Source organism: Sciurus vulgaris (assembly GCF_902686455.1).
Source record: "Sciurus vulgaris genome assembly, chromosome: 11".
NCBI lineage: Eukaryota > Metazoa > Chordata > Mammalia > Rodentia > Sciuridae > Sciurus > Sciurus vulgaris.
Window position 1 is genome coordinate 110,760,380 of NC_136472.1, and position 15,342 is coordinate 110,775,721.

General features: G+C 35.3%; 1 protein-coding gene across 8 annotated transcripts in view; it reads right to left on the bottom strand.

Annotated features, from left to right (window-relative positions):
• The window catches only part of CADM1 (cell adhesion molecule 1), a 316,950-nt gene that overhangs the window by 207,625 nt on the left and 93,983 nt on the right, over positions 1–15,342 (bottom strand). Inside the window, exon 2 of one of the 8 annotated variants that reach the window (XM_079104468.1) lies at positions 10,112–10,194. The exons of the other annotated variants lie outside the window; for them this stretch is intronic. Coding sequence (XP_078960594.1) covers positions 10,112–10,157 — 46 coding nt within the window. The 5' untranslated portion in view covers positions 10,158–10,194. The remainder of the gene's footprint in view (positions 1–10,111; positions 10,195–15,342) is intronic. 8 annotated transcript variants of the gene reach the window in all.

The window sequence follows — 15,342 nt, forward strand, 5'->3', positions numbered from 1 at the left end:
AATTATGCTATGTAAATCCAAAAAAGCACTAAGCAGTCTAAATGTGTATACAAAAGTTATGACTATTGGAAATATAAGAAATAATATTAAGTGAAAATAACAAGATTAAGAATGATACATACAGTCTGATCACAAGTAAAGCAGATAAAAAGGGATAGAATCATATAAAAAGGGCTAGAAAGAAATCTAAGAAAATGTCAACACTGGTCATCTGCCTCAGGAGATGGTTTATGAATGATTTTTTTCTTCCTTCTTTCTGTACTCTTTAAATATAAAATATTTGCATATAATCTTATTATTAAAGTAAGTTTTATTCTTAAAATAATAAGCAGGTATAAGCTTCATTTACTTAAATTCTTCAGGAACACCTGTCACGTAAGTAACTGACACTACCTGTGGATGACCAGCTATCCAAATTTAATCTGAGCCACTTTTAGTCCCAAAGATGGGAAACAAAATAGAGAAAGGAAAGGCCATACTAGGAGACAGACTTCAGCACAATTTATTTATTTCACACTGTGAATCTATGTATTCGTGAGCTTCCTTCCTCCTTATTCTGATCCATATGGGATTAACTGATTCCCTGCTATCCCACCTGTCCCCATCTCACAGGAGGGGAAAGGAAAAGGGTGCTAGCTGGGCGTGGTGGTGCACGCCTGTAATCCAGCAGCTGGGGAGGCTGAGGCAGGAGGATGGCAAATTCAAAGTCAGCCTCATCAACTTAGCAAGACCCTGTCTTTAAATTAAAAAAATATAAAAAGGGCTGGGGATGTGGCTCGGTGGCAAGTGCAAGAGGTCAATCTCTGGTTAAAAAAAAAGAAAAGAAAAGAAAAGAAAAAGAAAGAAAGGGAGGGAGGGAGGGAGGGAGGAAGGAAGGAAGGAAGGAAGGAAGGAAAAGGGTGCTTGCAAAAATGGATCATACAGAAATGGCATCTCTGACCCCAGAGGACAACCTGGTGAGCTCAACAGTCACCTCCTCACCACTTCAGCTCAGATGTTCAGGAGCACCTATGCAAGCTGACTTCTCCAAGTCAGCGCTAGTCAGTACCTTTGAAATTCTACAGGTGGAACGGAACAAGCCCTGTTATTCTGGGAGATGTCCAGAGAACTTGTCTTCTCACAGTGTTCACTATCATATTCACAGAAAGGGAGAAAAAAAGGAATGGGAGAGGAGAGAAGGAAGAAGAGAGGAAGGGGGGAGAGAAAGGGAGGGAGAGAGAGAAGAAGGATAGAGCGAGGAAAGGCAGAAGGAGTAGGAGAAAACACCTTTGATTTAAAAAGTAGTAGGTGGCAATGATCAGATGTAAATGTTTAGTTAATTGAAAGGTTGAAAAGAAAACTGAAACAGCACGGCCTTTGCTTTTCTAATAGACTCCCACAGTCACTGCCAAAAGGTCAGCCTTCTTCTTCTTTTTTTTTAAAGGGTATTAAGAGAACTGTGTGTGACAAAACAAAAGAGGAAGTTTCTAGATTAAACAATGATTACAGCTCGGCTCCTGTTTAAAACATCCACATTTGTAAGCATTTAATTATATTTATTTCTTAATGTACTACAGTTTGACTAATCTTCAACTTCAACTGAATCTCATAAACTCAGCCAATGAAATAATTAAAATTCTTTTGCCAACTTGATTTGGATGAAAAAGTCAAACACTTCATTTAAAATTTATGTGAGGCACATTCATAAGAATATACTAATTTCTCATTCAGATTTCAAATTGAATCCATTTAATGACTGCCGATAGCAAAGCAATGGGAATGCATAGAAGAATAGTCATACAATTGACAATTACCCAAAGTTTCTATCATGTTTTATGAATCAACAATTGTCTCTAAACTTGTGAAAGAAATCAATGTGCATTAGTGTGTAGAATCTTATAACCTGTCTGCACTAAACTATAAAAAATGAGTACAATTAGACATACAATTTAAAGAATTCATCAATCTGAATGAACAAAAATAAAGAAGTTCTCTATGATCCCATGTTGCCTTTCAAGGCACACAACTCTGCACTGTCTAGTTTACCACTGTTTCTTCCTCTGTGCGTTCATGTTCTTTATCAGCAAAATGGTTACAATAGTCTTTCAGACTTGAGTGATGAATGACAAAACAACATAGTGCCATTCTAAAATGTGAATGGCCTTGGAACACAGTGCCAAAAACCAACTGCAATGGTTAGGCCAGAGAATAAATAACATCCAGCAACATTATCGAATTCTAAAACAAAGCAAGAAAAAGAAGTAGAAGAAAAGGAGGTGGAAAGGGCAAAAGAGGAGGAAGATGGGGAAAAATCCAGACATTTGAACATCTAAGTAATGAAAAGAGAAAACGGCCTCTTTTCACTGTTCTTGCTTTCCTCTGAAACAAAACCTAGCACGAGGACTTAGTGCAGGATAGATCAAATTATTTCTCACCAGATGATGAATAAATCTTGCTCTAGTTTTACCTCTTGCCTCTCCACACTCAACTCACATATGCACTACTTCTTTTACAGCCACACACACTCTGACACACCTAAGTCAGAAGGTCACACTCTGCTGCTGCAGCAGGAATAGCCTAAGATTAAAGTCAGGGTTCCTAAGGATGCATTCAGACAGGAAGACTTGCTTCCAAACCCCTCCAGCAAGGTAAACCGGACGAGTCTGAACCAAGGTGAATCGTGATGCCTATCCTACTAAAGAGATCGTGCACAGCACTTAATTAAATCTGCCTTATTAAAAAAAAAAAAAAAAAAAAAGGCAAGTTCACAGTGACGATTTCATTGTAAGAACACATATTTCTACACTAATAAAAACGGTAAATTCAAATCTTGTTCAAAGTCATATTCTCATTATGGCCAATCCTAACCATTCATTTATAATTGTAACCCTTCCCCTAGAGTCCATGGTCCTTCCTACCCAGCTTTATTTTTCCACAGCTGTTATCACCCTTAAAAGACTATTTAATTTGCATTTAATTTGCTCACTTATTATGTTAATTGTTTGTTTCTTCTCCTTCCTGCCCATATAAGTTCTATAGAAGGTGGGATATTTGTCTGTTTAGTTCACTAATATACTTCAGTGCCTGGTGCATAATAGATACTCAATAAGTGTCTGTTAAATGAATGAACCATTCATTAAGCTAAATGATTTCTTAAAGTTCTTCTTATTCAAGCAGAAAAGGCAAAAATTAGGCAGGGAGTTTTTAAAAAGTCATAATAGGACAGATAAAGGGTTATTATCTTTACTCTAAAGAGCCTATTTGCATTGATTAAACATGGGCGCATGCGCAAGTACTCGCTTGCATTCTTAAATACTGATTCAGAAATGGGTAAAGGACCTAAATAACTACTGAAAAGAAGAGCAAATGCTTAATAAAACATTTGGAGGAAAATAACTTCACCAATAGCAAATAAACACAAATTAAGACAAAACTACATTTTTCCTCTGTGTAATTATCAAAGACCTTAAAAAACAAAGATTCCCAAACACAAAGACAGTGCAGTAAAATGGTTACTCCCAGTCACTAGGAGTGAAATTAAAACAATCACTCTAGAGCATAATTTGGAAATAAGAATTTCAAGTGAAAAAAAAAAAAAAAAAATGTCCATATCTCTGACCCAGGCATTTCAATTGTGAAACCTTATTCCAAAGAAATATTTAAAATATAGACAAAGATCAAAAACAGAGATGTTCATCAAAGCATTATTTATAATAGCATAATTCTGGAAACAATTTAGAGGATTAAAAATTAGAGAAGCAGTTCAATCAATTATGGTACATCAGAAAATCAGTTATTATATATTCTTTGGACATATGCTTGAAGCATCTTTGCCAAGATGAAAGATTGCAAATAATACAATGTTAAATAAATAAAAGCCAGAAATAAGTAAATCTGAACCATGCATAGAAATATGCATAGAAAGTAGAAAATTATTAAGAGTACATATCTTGAGTGAATAGGATTACAGCCTAATTTATTCTCTGAATGGTACTTTTATAGATTTTTAATTGAAATAAATATGCTCTATTTTATAATCAGAAATAAATGAACAAAAAAGATTTCACATAATTGGATAAAATACACTTTCAAGGGTTGTCATTATTAGCAATAAGATGAATAAAGTCTTAGGAAAAAAAGAAGTAAAAGTTAGCAGTATCTGAAAAAAAACAACATTTTGAGGAAATAAAATACCCTAATTCCTCTCTTAAAAAAAAGAAAAAGCTATAGCTCTGAATAACCTTATAGGGTCCTTTCCATCCAAATTTCATATTATTAAGTTTTTCTTTTAAAATTCAATATAAAATTTGACAGGGAATCTATTCACAGGTAATCTTATTAGTTTTAGTTCTTAACCCACAGAACAATGTAAGAGGAAATAAACAGGGGCGGGGATAGAATGCATTTATGGCATTAGTACTATCTTCACCTTGAATGTAAACTTAAATTATTGATAATGAACTTTTCAGTAAATCAGTCAAATTTGAGTTACTGACCACAGTGATAAATCATCAACTAGTGGATTTTTTTTAAAAAAAAATTAAATTTTTAAAAAATTTTTTTTAAAAATCCACTGAATTTATTAAAATTTTTAAAAAAGAACACCTTTAAGAATAGTCAGAAGAAAAATTACTCAAGCTCTTGGGGGTACAAGGAGAAAAATCATTTAAACTATTCTAAACAAATTCAAATATTTAAAACAAAGAAGATGTTGTGCTTACATATCCAGATCTATAGACTTAACAACATCTGCACCTGCTCTTTGGAGGTCTACAAGGCTGTGTCAACAGAAATATGAGCATCCTTTGCAGTTATCCGACAGTACTGTTTCATGAAATTACATCAGATCTCTATCTAAATCAAGTTTTTAGGGGTATCCATAGATGGAGTAAAAGAAGGTGAAGGGAAAGTAAGAAAATTCAAGCAAACCTATTACTTTTCTTTTAAGCTCAAATATATTTCTTAAGGCTAAACATCGGAAGCAAGATGCTTGGATACCAACATTTTCTTTTATAACCTTTGCTTTGTATCTAGCTCCAGAGGGAAAATCATGTTTACAAGAACCACGAGACATGTGAAAAGCAATAACCAAGATAAATGAAAAAATGCCAAGTTAAGTTTTAGTCAGAACTTTATTGCAAAGGTACTTTGTTTTATGAGATGAAGAAATCTACTTTTCCTCATCTCCTCTAGCGTTACTTATTGAAAAACGAAAACATGATTAAACTATTCTTTTAATGTCATCTCATCATTTATAAAAAGCTTAAGGAAAACAATTTGCATGCAGGCTGAGCACACTATAGAGATGGTGTATGATGTGGAACCCAGTGTCAAAAACTAAAGTTCAATTTCCAGTGCTAATCAAGTCTCTAAAACTGAACTCCATCCTTTTCCCTACTAGGTGGGTAATTTTTTCATTTCATAGTCTTAACTCAAAGTCTTCAAAAATTTTGAAGTAGATTTTTCAAAAAGACAAAAGTAAAAAGTCAAAGAAAACTCCAGAGATTACTGATGCTCATCCATTGTTCATTTCAGAAGAAAGGGAAAAATTAGCAGGTTTGATTATTTTAATGGTGTGAGAGTACTAGGTAGACATGGTAGAAAGTAGGGAGGGTCACAGCAGATTTATAAAATCAAATATATCTGTGATATTTAGATTTGCCCTTGATATTTCAATTTTCAGTCATTACTACATAGAAAGCACTGGTTTATCAAATTGTTATGTCAGAATCACCTGGAGATCTTCTAATAATTCCAAGACCCAGGCCAAAACTCCCACAACCATCAGAGCACAATCTTTGCAGGTGAAACCGAACATTAAGGTTTTTAATGTGCCCCAAGTTTGGGGAGTCACTGACTTAAAGCATAGAAATCAAACCAAGTCTTCCACCTTCCTTCAAGATTTGCCACAGATGTCAGCCCAGAGAATTAAAATAAGGGAATGGGAGAAAAAGAAAACGAATCACTAATCCAAAACATTAATCTATATCTGCTTTTTTAAAAAAAATAATTTACACAAATACTCAGTACTGTTTCTAAAGCCGTCTCAACAAAACAGTGGGGAAAAAAATCATCATTTTAAAAGTATGTGACAGGGCTGGGATTGTGGCTCAGCAGTAGAGTACTTGCCTAGCATGTGTGAGGCCCTGGGCTCGATACTCAGCATCCCATAAAAATAAATAAATAAAATAAAGGTCCTTTGACAACTAAAAAATGTTTAAAAAAAAAAGTACATGGAAGATTATGCTGACATGAGTTTCTAAGCCTCATATCTTTAAAAAGGATGTTGATTTGGGTGAGCAGACAGAAAGGAAAAACAGTCTTGTACAAACTCAAAACCAGGCTATGCAGATTCAAAGGTGAATACCACAGATTTCTAATGACAAACTGGTAGCAATTAGATGTTTGAAGAATGTGAACTTGCTTACTCTGGCCTGCCTTAATGTTTCTTTCAATAAGGGAAAGGACATTGAAATCTCCTATTAAGTTCAAAGATAGAGAAGGGAGAGAAAAAAAAATCCTAAACACTGTAATTTCAATTTGAGAGAGAGAGACTTGTAGCTAACTGTACATATTATTTAATCATAGCACCCAAATTTTACTCATTACATAGCATTTTCTTCCCCTTCAAGTTTTTTGTGTACCCTAAGCTTAAAAAAAAAAAAAAAAAAAAACACACTTCAGGAATATGCATTCTATTTGTACTATTGGTTCATGACATTCAAAAGGTTCATTATGCACACAGCACCACCTGTGTGCTCAGCGTAAATCTGTGGAAATCTTTTATCCCTAGGAAAGAGTCTAGATTATTTTTATGCTATCCAAATGGGACAATGTCCCAGATACCAGATGACGAAAGGGCCCCTGAGGAACTATATAATGTGAACGTGCTTATGAGCACTACAAAATTTGGCTTCCAAGACACCTCTCAGTTTGGCAGAGTTTCTACAAATGTCCACGAATAGTAAAGACGTAGTTGCTACTAGTTGTATGACAAAGGGCAGAAGGCAGGAAGCATGTCCTTGTGCATACAATCACATTAAGTTTTAAGATACAAGAAATTCCCTTAGAAGCAAAGCAGAAAAAAATGGTGTTATCAATTTATGTGCTACAACATGGTTGTGCTTCGTTACTGTAGCATAGGATTAAAAACATAAATCTTGACCCACTCTTCCAAGACCTAAGGTCAGACTACATAGCATTTTTTCCTTAGTGCTGGTTTTGGCATTTTAGTCATTTCAACAACATTTATGATGGGCCAACCTTCGACAAAGCATCGCTTAACTAGCTTTTTTTTCGAGTATGTAAAGGTGAAGGGAATACTTCTCTGCAGAACGGATATGCTGGAGATTAACTTTAGAGTTGTTCTCTTTCACCCTAAATTTTCTTCTGCCTCTATCCTGCAGTGAAGTCACAATACATCTGTGACAAAATAACTCCCATGGCAACAGGCTGACATCATAAACACCAGATTAAGACTTGGCTGCAAAGCCAAAGAAGATGATGGGCTGGGGAGAAAGAGGCTATAATTCAAACAAATCTCTTCCATAATAGCTATGGGAATACTAAACATTACTGGCCAAGTAAATTGCTTTTTGTATAAGTGTTCCCTTTTTTGAAGTTTGCCCCAGTGTGAAAGTCTCTCTGTAAGTCAGAACCTTAGCATTATTTTAATGTACTGTTCTGTATTTAATAATCTTATGCTGCAGACATTAGTCTGTTACCATGGGAATGACAGCAGCACAAATACAGGATTACGGCTATCAAGCAGGAGAAAAGAAATTATGAATAAGCCTCGTTATGTTCAATAATTAGCAGCTACATGGAAAAAAACAAAACCATGAATTTAGGTTGATGCATTTATCTCAGTGTTTGAATACAACTCTGAGTGTGTTATTGCTTTAAAATGAGATTCTAACAAACTGCCAAAAAATTCTTGACTAGCAGTTGCTACTCAGAGCTATAATTTAAAAACTCATCCTGTCCATCGCTTTCTTTTCCTATTTTAATTCTTTCCCTGCAGAAGACTGGTAACTAACAGGCAATACATAACAGCCCAGGATAGATTCTGGTATCTTCAGCCAACATATTGGGGGGAAAGCATGGAAATACTGAACATTGCTGGCTCCTTTACCTTAGTCAAGCACAAAAGGAACAGCTTCCAGGGAGAGGCTGCTGCCTTTCCCTTGCGTGGAAAGGCTGTATATGGAGATGCAGAGTGCCACTGCTAAGCATGAGGCTCCTGCCCAATCCAAGAGGAGCAGAAAATGAAGGTCGCTGTTAGTAAAGCGCTAGCCTAGGGTTCTACCACTGTGGATATGTGACCCCAAGCACGTCTTTCTTAGAGTTTCAGTTTCATCATCTTTGAAGTGGGAACAACAAAACAGAAGATTTACTTGGACCAACACGTGATCTCTCTACTGATTTTTCTTTTACAGTCACAATAAGGGGGGCATTGTACTCTATGACATTTACATGAATGACTTAACAAGTATTCCATATAGTTATTAATTACAGAAACTTTACTAAGTGCAGGAAAAATTAGAAAATGATGGATAAAGATTTTGAGATTTCAGTAGACTGCTAATGTGATACTTCCCTAAACCAAAGATTATATTCAAATATAGAAGCAAATATTTGAGGAATGCCATAGCACGACATCTTCCCTGAATATTTGGGAAAATAGGCACATTGCTGGACTTCTGGGGTCCTATGGAACCAATCACCCTTTCTATACAAGTAGCATTACACCGTATCCCATCTAAATCAGATGGCAGGAACAAAATCTTTATCTACTCTTAAATAATAAACACCCAACTTAGATCAATAGCTCCACGGTACCCTCAGACTTTCCAAATCCCCTCTTCCTTGGGGTTTCTGCATTCTATGGCAATGGCACAACACTTCATTGGAGGAAAGTAATTTTAGAACATGCCATCCAAATTAACTGGTCGTGAATAGGCTCTGATTAAAATATAAAGGGCTTTTAAAATAATTTAAAATGATTCACTGGAACTAATTTGGAGATATTTTAATCTCTGAATGTGCAATGAACTGTAGTCTCCCTTGGCTCCAGCCTCTCCTTAGAGAGGGACATTTCTCACCATTGGGCAAGAGGTATTTGAGCCATACAAACTAAAGTGCCCATGACTGCGTTTTCCACTGCCTTTTCTGATGGGTGTCTTTCCAACTCAGGCATAGTTCTCTTCCACTTTCAAAATCAGATTGTATATACTTCCCCTTCTCAGAGAATATTACTCATCTGTTCACTAGGTCAGATAGCTAGATAATTCTGAATACAACGATGTGACAATTATTTAAAGAATCACATGAGATCAAATGATCTCAGCTTACATTCTTTACTCATGTGTTTAAATTCCATTTTAGATTAAACAAAGGAATATTTTCCCAACATAACGTTCTAACATACTCACAGGGACTCAACTAAGGACACTTACGAAACAATACCTAAGCCACACTGAAGTAGGCTTTTCTAATGTGACTAGGAAGTTCAAGGACATGTTTGCTGCTTTGGAAGTGCCTTATTTAGACCCACTACAGATTCCTTCACAAAATCCTTTGGTGCCTGGTCTTCAAGAGTCCCTGAATCTCGGCCAAAGACACTTGAGATATAGGAAGAGAGCTGATCTCTATTTTCCCACATTCTAGACCTTGCTGTTTCTTTCTGAGTGTTTAGATAAAGAACTGAAGCTGGAAAGAAATATTTTTAAATATGACTGTTAGAACACTGTGATAAGCATAAATATTCTCTGATTTAACCTTCCTGACAATCTGATGAAATAGGCTATCGTACCTCCTTAATAAATGAGGACATTGAGAAAGAAAAAGATATCCAATTGACTTATTGCACAATTAGTAATGGAAGAGTGGAATTCAAACATAACACAGCTCCAGAACCCAAGCTCTTTCTGGTATATCCTTACTAAAATCCAGTTTTCTTGAAAGCAAGGATTCTGTCTTTATTCTTCTGGGTAATCTCAGAGATCACTCATGTAAAAGAGTTCTTAACAAAACATTTATAACAAGTGAAAGAGGCAAAGGTTTAATGGGAAATTATCTATTATCTTTTGTCAAGCCAACACCCTTGCCACATATGAGGTCTATGACTTACTAACACAGCAGCAAAGACGAGGGATGGAGCTTAAACATCCATCCATTCTTAAGTTGATGTATCCAAGTGCAAGACTCACTTACCTAAAAGGGAGAAAAAGAAAAAAAAAAAAACACCAGTTATTGCAAAAATAATAAGAAATTACCTCTTAGAAACGATCTCCATTAAAACATTTAAATACACTTGATTTTATAATCAGCATATCCTGAGCCCAACAGTACAGGAAGATCTATTTTTTTATATCTCCCGGTTTTTCAAGTCACTTCTCATTCTTCGTTACTGGGATTTAATTTCCCTTATTTTTCTGAACTTAACTAAACGAGTCTTTATCTTTTTGAGATGACAGAACATCTTTAAAAGACTGGTGAATCCTCTCTCCAGAAAGTTCTACATAGCACCTCTTTCATTTAATCTCAGTGGTTCACGGTCCTACACTGCAGTCCACCCACTAACCTACATGATGAATATCTGATAGAGACCAGACTTGAGGGAATCTGAATCTTCAACACACTTCAAATTTACTTCAGAATCCCAGATAAACTTTAAATTATTCCTTAAAAATGTCTGTAATAGATGTATAAAATTCTGCACCTACCTAATAGAAAATGCACTTTCTTTTAAAGCATAAATGACAATAAACAAAAAAATCAGTCAATGGTAGGTAGCAAATAAAGTCTCTAGAAATAAAAAGGAAACACAAAGTATTTGGATGTTAACTAAATCTGTTGGTTTTAAAATTCAAAATTTAAATAAATTAAAGAGAAACCAAGCAAAGAATGCCCAAGAAAATCTAAAAAAGAAAAGCAGTATATGCATGTCTATGTTGTTTGCATGTTGAGGTGGGATAGGGCAAACCCTACTAGGTATTAAAACATATAGTAAAGCTTCTACAAGTAAAACAGTGTGGTTTTGTTTCTTGAATTTATATACATAGCAATGAAGCAAACCAAAAAGCTCAGAAACTGACCCAAGAGTACACAGAAGGTTGGTACATGAGAAGGTAATATCTCAAATGAATGGGAAAGACGTAGTTTGGAAAACTGGGTAGCTACTGGAAAAAATTAAATTGCATACTATCCCACATTCTATACTAGAATATACTCCACATATAGCCACATAGATACATAGTATGCACATGAAGGGATACCCAGCACCATATGTCAGCAGGGAAATGCAAACTGAAAACAATAAATACCACTACACACCTATAAGAATAACCAAAATCCAGGACACTGACAGCACCAAATTCTGGTGAGAATGTAAAGCAGCAGGAAGTCTCAATCATTGCCAGTGGGAACACCAGTGGTTCAGCTACTGTGACTGTTTCTTACAAAACTAGACACACTTTTTCCGTACAATCCAGCAATTACGCTCTTGGTATTTACCCAAAAGAGCTGAAAACTATGTCCATACAGAAACCCACGCACAGATGTTTATAACAGTTTTATTCTATAAACAAATGAGTTATCAGGCCATGAAAATACATGAAGGAACCTTAAATGCACATTACTGTGAAGGAAGGCAATGTGAAATGGCTACCTGTTGCATAATTTCAATAATATGACATTCTGCAAAATTCAAAATGATGGAGATAGAAAGAAGACTGTGATTACCAGGGCTTGGAAGGAGGGACGTACGAATTGGCAGAGAACACAGGACTTTAAGGGCAGTGTGAATACTTGGTATGGCATTATAATGATGGATGTTTGTAACTACACATTTGTCTCAACCCACAGAATGTACACCACCAAGAGTGACTCCTAATGCAAACTATGGACGCTGACGATAAAGATGTGTCAGTGTAGAGCTTTAACAAATATACAACTGTGGTAGGGGATGTTAATAATGGGAGATGTACATATGAGGAGACAGGGAAATGTCTGTTTTGCTCCTAATTTTCCTATGAACTGAAAACTGCTTTAAAAATATAACTCTTTTAAAAGAACCTTATCCCACTCCCCCACAAAAAAAGTCTATGTAACTATTGAAAGAAAACAGGTGAAGTTCATAAATTGAGAGTAGGAAAAGAAAAGGTATTTCCAGAAATAAAAAACAATCAATAATTTTGTCTAGGTTAAAAAAAAAAAAAAAAAAAAAGCTAATGACGTACTTAGAAAAAAGTGTTTGCAATTCATTAGGCAAGGGGATAACATGCTTAACATACAAAGAGTCCCAAAAGAAAAATACTAACACCCTTATGCAAAAAAACATAGGCAAGAGGTATAAGCAGGAAGGGATTATACAGAAGAGTAATTTAAAACAACCCAATTGACAATAGTCAGTTTTAATCATAAAAAGAAAATTACATTCATTTTTTTACTGATCAGATTCACAAAACTCTAACATTTGACAGTATACTCTATGTGTGAAGCTGAGGCACCTTTGCACATTGCTGGTGAGAAAGCAAAAAGGTACAAAGTCCTAAAAATTGGAAGAACTTAGCAAATTTTAGCAAAGATGTAGAGGCTGGAGAAAAAGATGAACTCTTCAAAAATTAGATACTTAGTACATGCCATACATCAAAATTCCTAATACATTAAAAAAGTAAAATGTAAAACACTGAAACTTTAAGAAGAAAGAGGGAGAGGGAGAACATCTTTATGACCTTGGAGGTAAGGAAGGTTTTTTTTTAAAGGAGGCACAAAAAACACAAACCATAAAGGAAAAGATTGAGTTTGCCTACATTAAAATTAAAAACTTTTGTTCAACAAAAGATAGCATAAACAAAGTAAAGAGACAGGCCATAGACTTGAAATGCATATAAGTAACAAAGGATTAGTATTCAGAACATAAAGACTTTCTACATATCAAAAGAAAAGACAAAGCAATCCAATTGAAAAGCAGACAAAGGATCAGACCAAGCAACTGACAGAAGAGAAAGCCCAAATGGCCAATAAATGTGCAATGAAACTCTGCCTCAGGAGTCAGGGAAATGCAGATTAAAACAAGGAGATACATTTTCACTACCAACAAATTGACAGAAAAAATTTTTATTATCTGGCAATACTAGCGTTCGAGAAATATGATGTGATAGGAGTCTCACGGAAGGCCTGAGAGACCAGCAGTGAGCACAGTCCCATGGGTGAGCTTCATCCAGGAAGCCAGGGTAACCCAGGGCAACTCCACTTCCAGGTGTTCCTCCAGAGAAATTCCCGTACACATTCAAAAGTAGAAAATACACAGAAGACACATGCAAGAATGTTCTTCCTTTTACTGAGGATGTAGTAAAAAACTGGAAATGACCTAGAAATCCATCAAGATCAGAATAAATAATAGTGGTATAGCCACAAAATGGAAAAATATAAAGCAGTGAAAATTTTAAAGACCAAAGCTACATGCATCAAGATGAATAAATCTCACAAGTAAAATGAAAGTAAAGAGCAAATTTCAAGAATATGGCAGCACAGTATTATGGCTTTATTTATGCTTACTTTTTATTTATAGATGTACTTATTTATTTTTGCAGTGCTGGGGATGGAACCCAAAGCTTTGTGTATGCTAAGCACACACACCATCTCTAAGCAACATCCCTAGCCCAGCACCACAGTATTTATACCATTGTCAGTATTTTGTTTAAAGCATGCAAAAATACTACAGCATATCTATAGACACATTTATAAGAAAATGACTAAAACAGACAGGGTTGATCAACACTAAACTCAGAATTATACTTTAATCCTATGAAGGAGGGTGGAGAATAAGGTAGGGGAACAGACAAAGGCAATATGGGGTTTGCTAACATGGCAAAGGGTTAAGATGTGATAAAGCCAAGTGTGGTTATGGATTCCCTATATTATTTTCAACTAGGTTTGCTATAAATATCAAATACATCATTTCAAAAATAATACACATCATAAAATGTGGGTCTTTTTGTTTTTTATTTTTTTTGTTTGTGTTTTGTACCAAGGATTGAACTCAGGGGCACTTAACCACTGAGCCACATCTCCAGCCATTTTTCATATTTCCCTTAGAGATAGGGTCTCATTGTGTTGCTTAGGGTCTCAGTATGTTGCTGAGGCTGGCTTTGAATTCGTGATCCTCCTGCCTCAGCGTCCAGAGTGGCTGGGATTACAGGCATGCACCACCAGGCTCAGCTAAATGTGGGTCTTTACTAGACTCTCCACATGGATTATGCTTAACTTGTTTGGGTTTTTTTTTTTTTTTTTTTTTTTTTTTTTCCAGTTTCCTCATCATTTTTTCCTTGATTTTATATTGGCATGTAAATAAACATAAGGAGTTATCTTTAAATTCCCTATCCTAAAAAGAATTTCCTTTCTATGTCTTTAAAAATATCCTAATCCTTCTTCCCTCATTATTCATATATTCCGTTGCTTCCTTAAGTATTTCTAGTCAGAAAAAATTAATCAAATCCTGCATGAACCGTGCCAGACCCCAGAATATATTTAAGAAGTTTAAAGATGTTTGATTTTTAAAAACATGACAACAAAACCAAGATCATTTAATGAAGACTCTTTAATGAAGATTAAATAATCAAATAAAATTATATATTTCAAAATAACTATCAGTTTATACATCACTGTGTAGTTTTATGTTAAAAAGTGATGTATAATTATGAAATGCCCCCAGAGTTGAGTAAGCATGATAAACATTCAATAATCTAGTCTTGTGTATATATACCAGAAAAGCACTTTCCTATATCACACTAAAGTATAATGTGTTATTGCTGCTGAATTTCACAATGAATAACTGTAATGATTCACCACCTGGAAGGTCAACCCACTCTAGCCTTAGATGTGCTACAAAGGTTTGGGTGAAGCTAAAAAGACCCCATTCACTCATTCACTGAACTTTTCCAAAACCATGAGTGCTACTGGTTAATAATGGTAACAATAGGGTCAAAGACCTTATTCCGTTTCTCTCATGTATTATGTTTGTGTGGGGGAAAAATTAGTTTTATGGTTCCCTAACCCTGGTTTATGGTCTTTCAAGCTGAACCTCTGGGTAAGTTCAATGCAAATCCATCATCACTGTAAGAAAAAAAGAACCAAAGCACAGATAAGGGGCATGGGGCCAGCAGCACCTCAGCATAGAGAGACTGGAGCATGAGTTTCATCAAGTATTCCTGAAATGACTAGACAGGCACCCAGTGTTCTGATGTTCTACATGAGGAAGGTTTACAAACGCTCCCATGTCGCCAAGAGGCATTTTTATTTCAAATGGTGCTTTGAAATGACGAGCTGTCATCTGAAAGTAGAGTTTTAGTTTTTGTG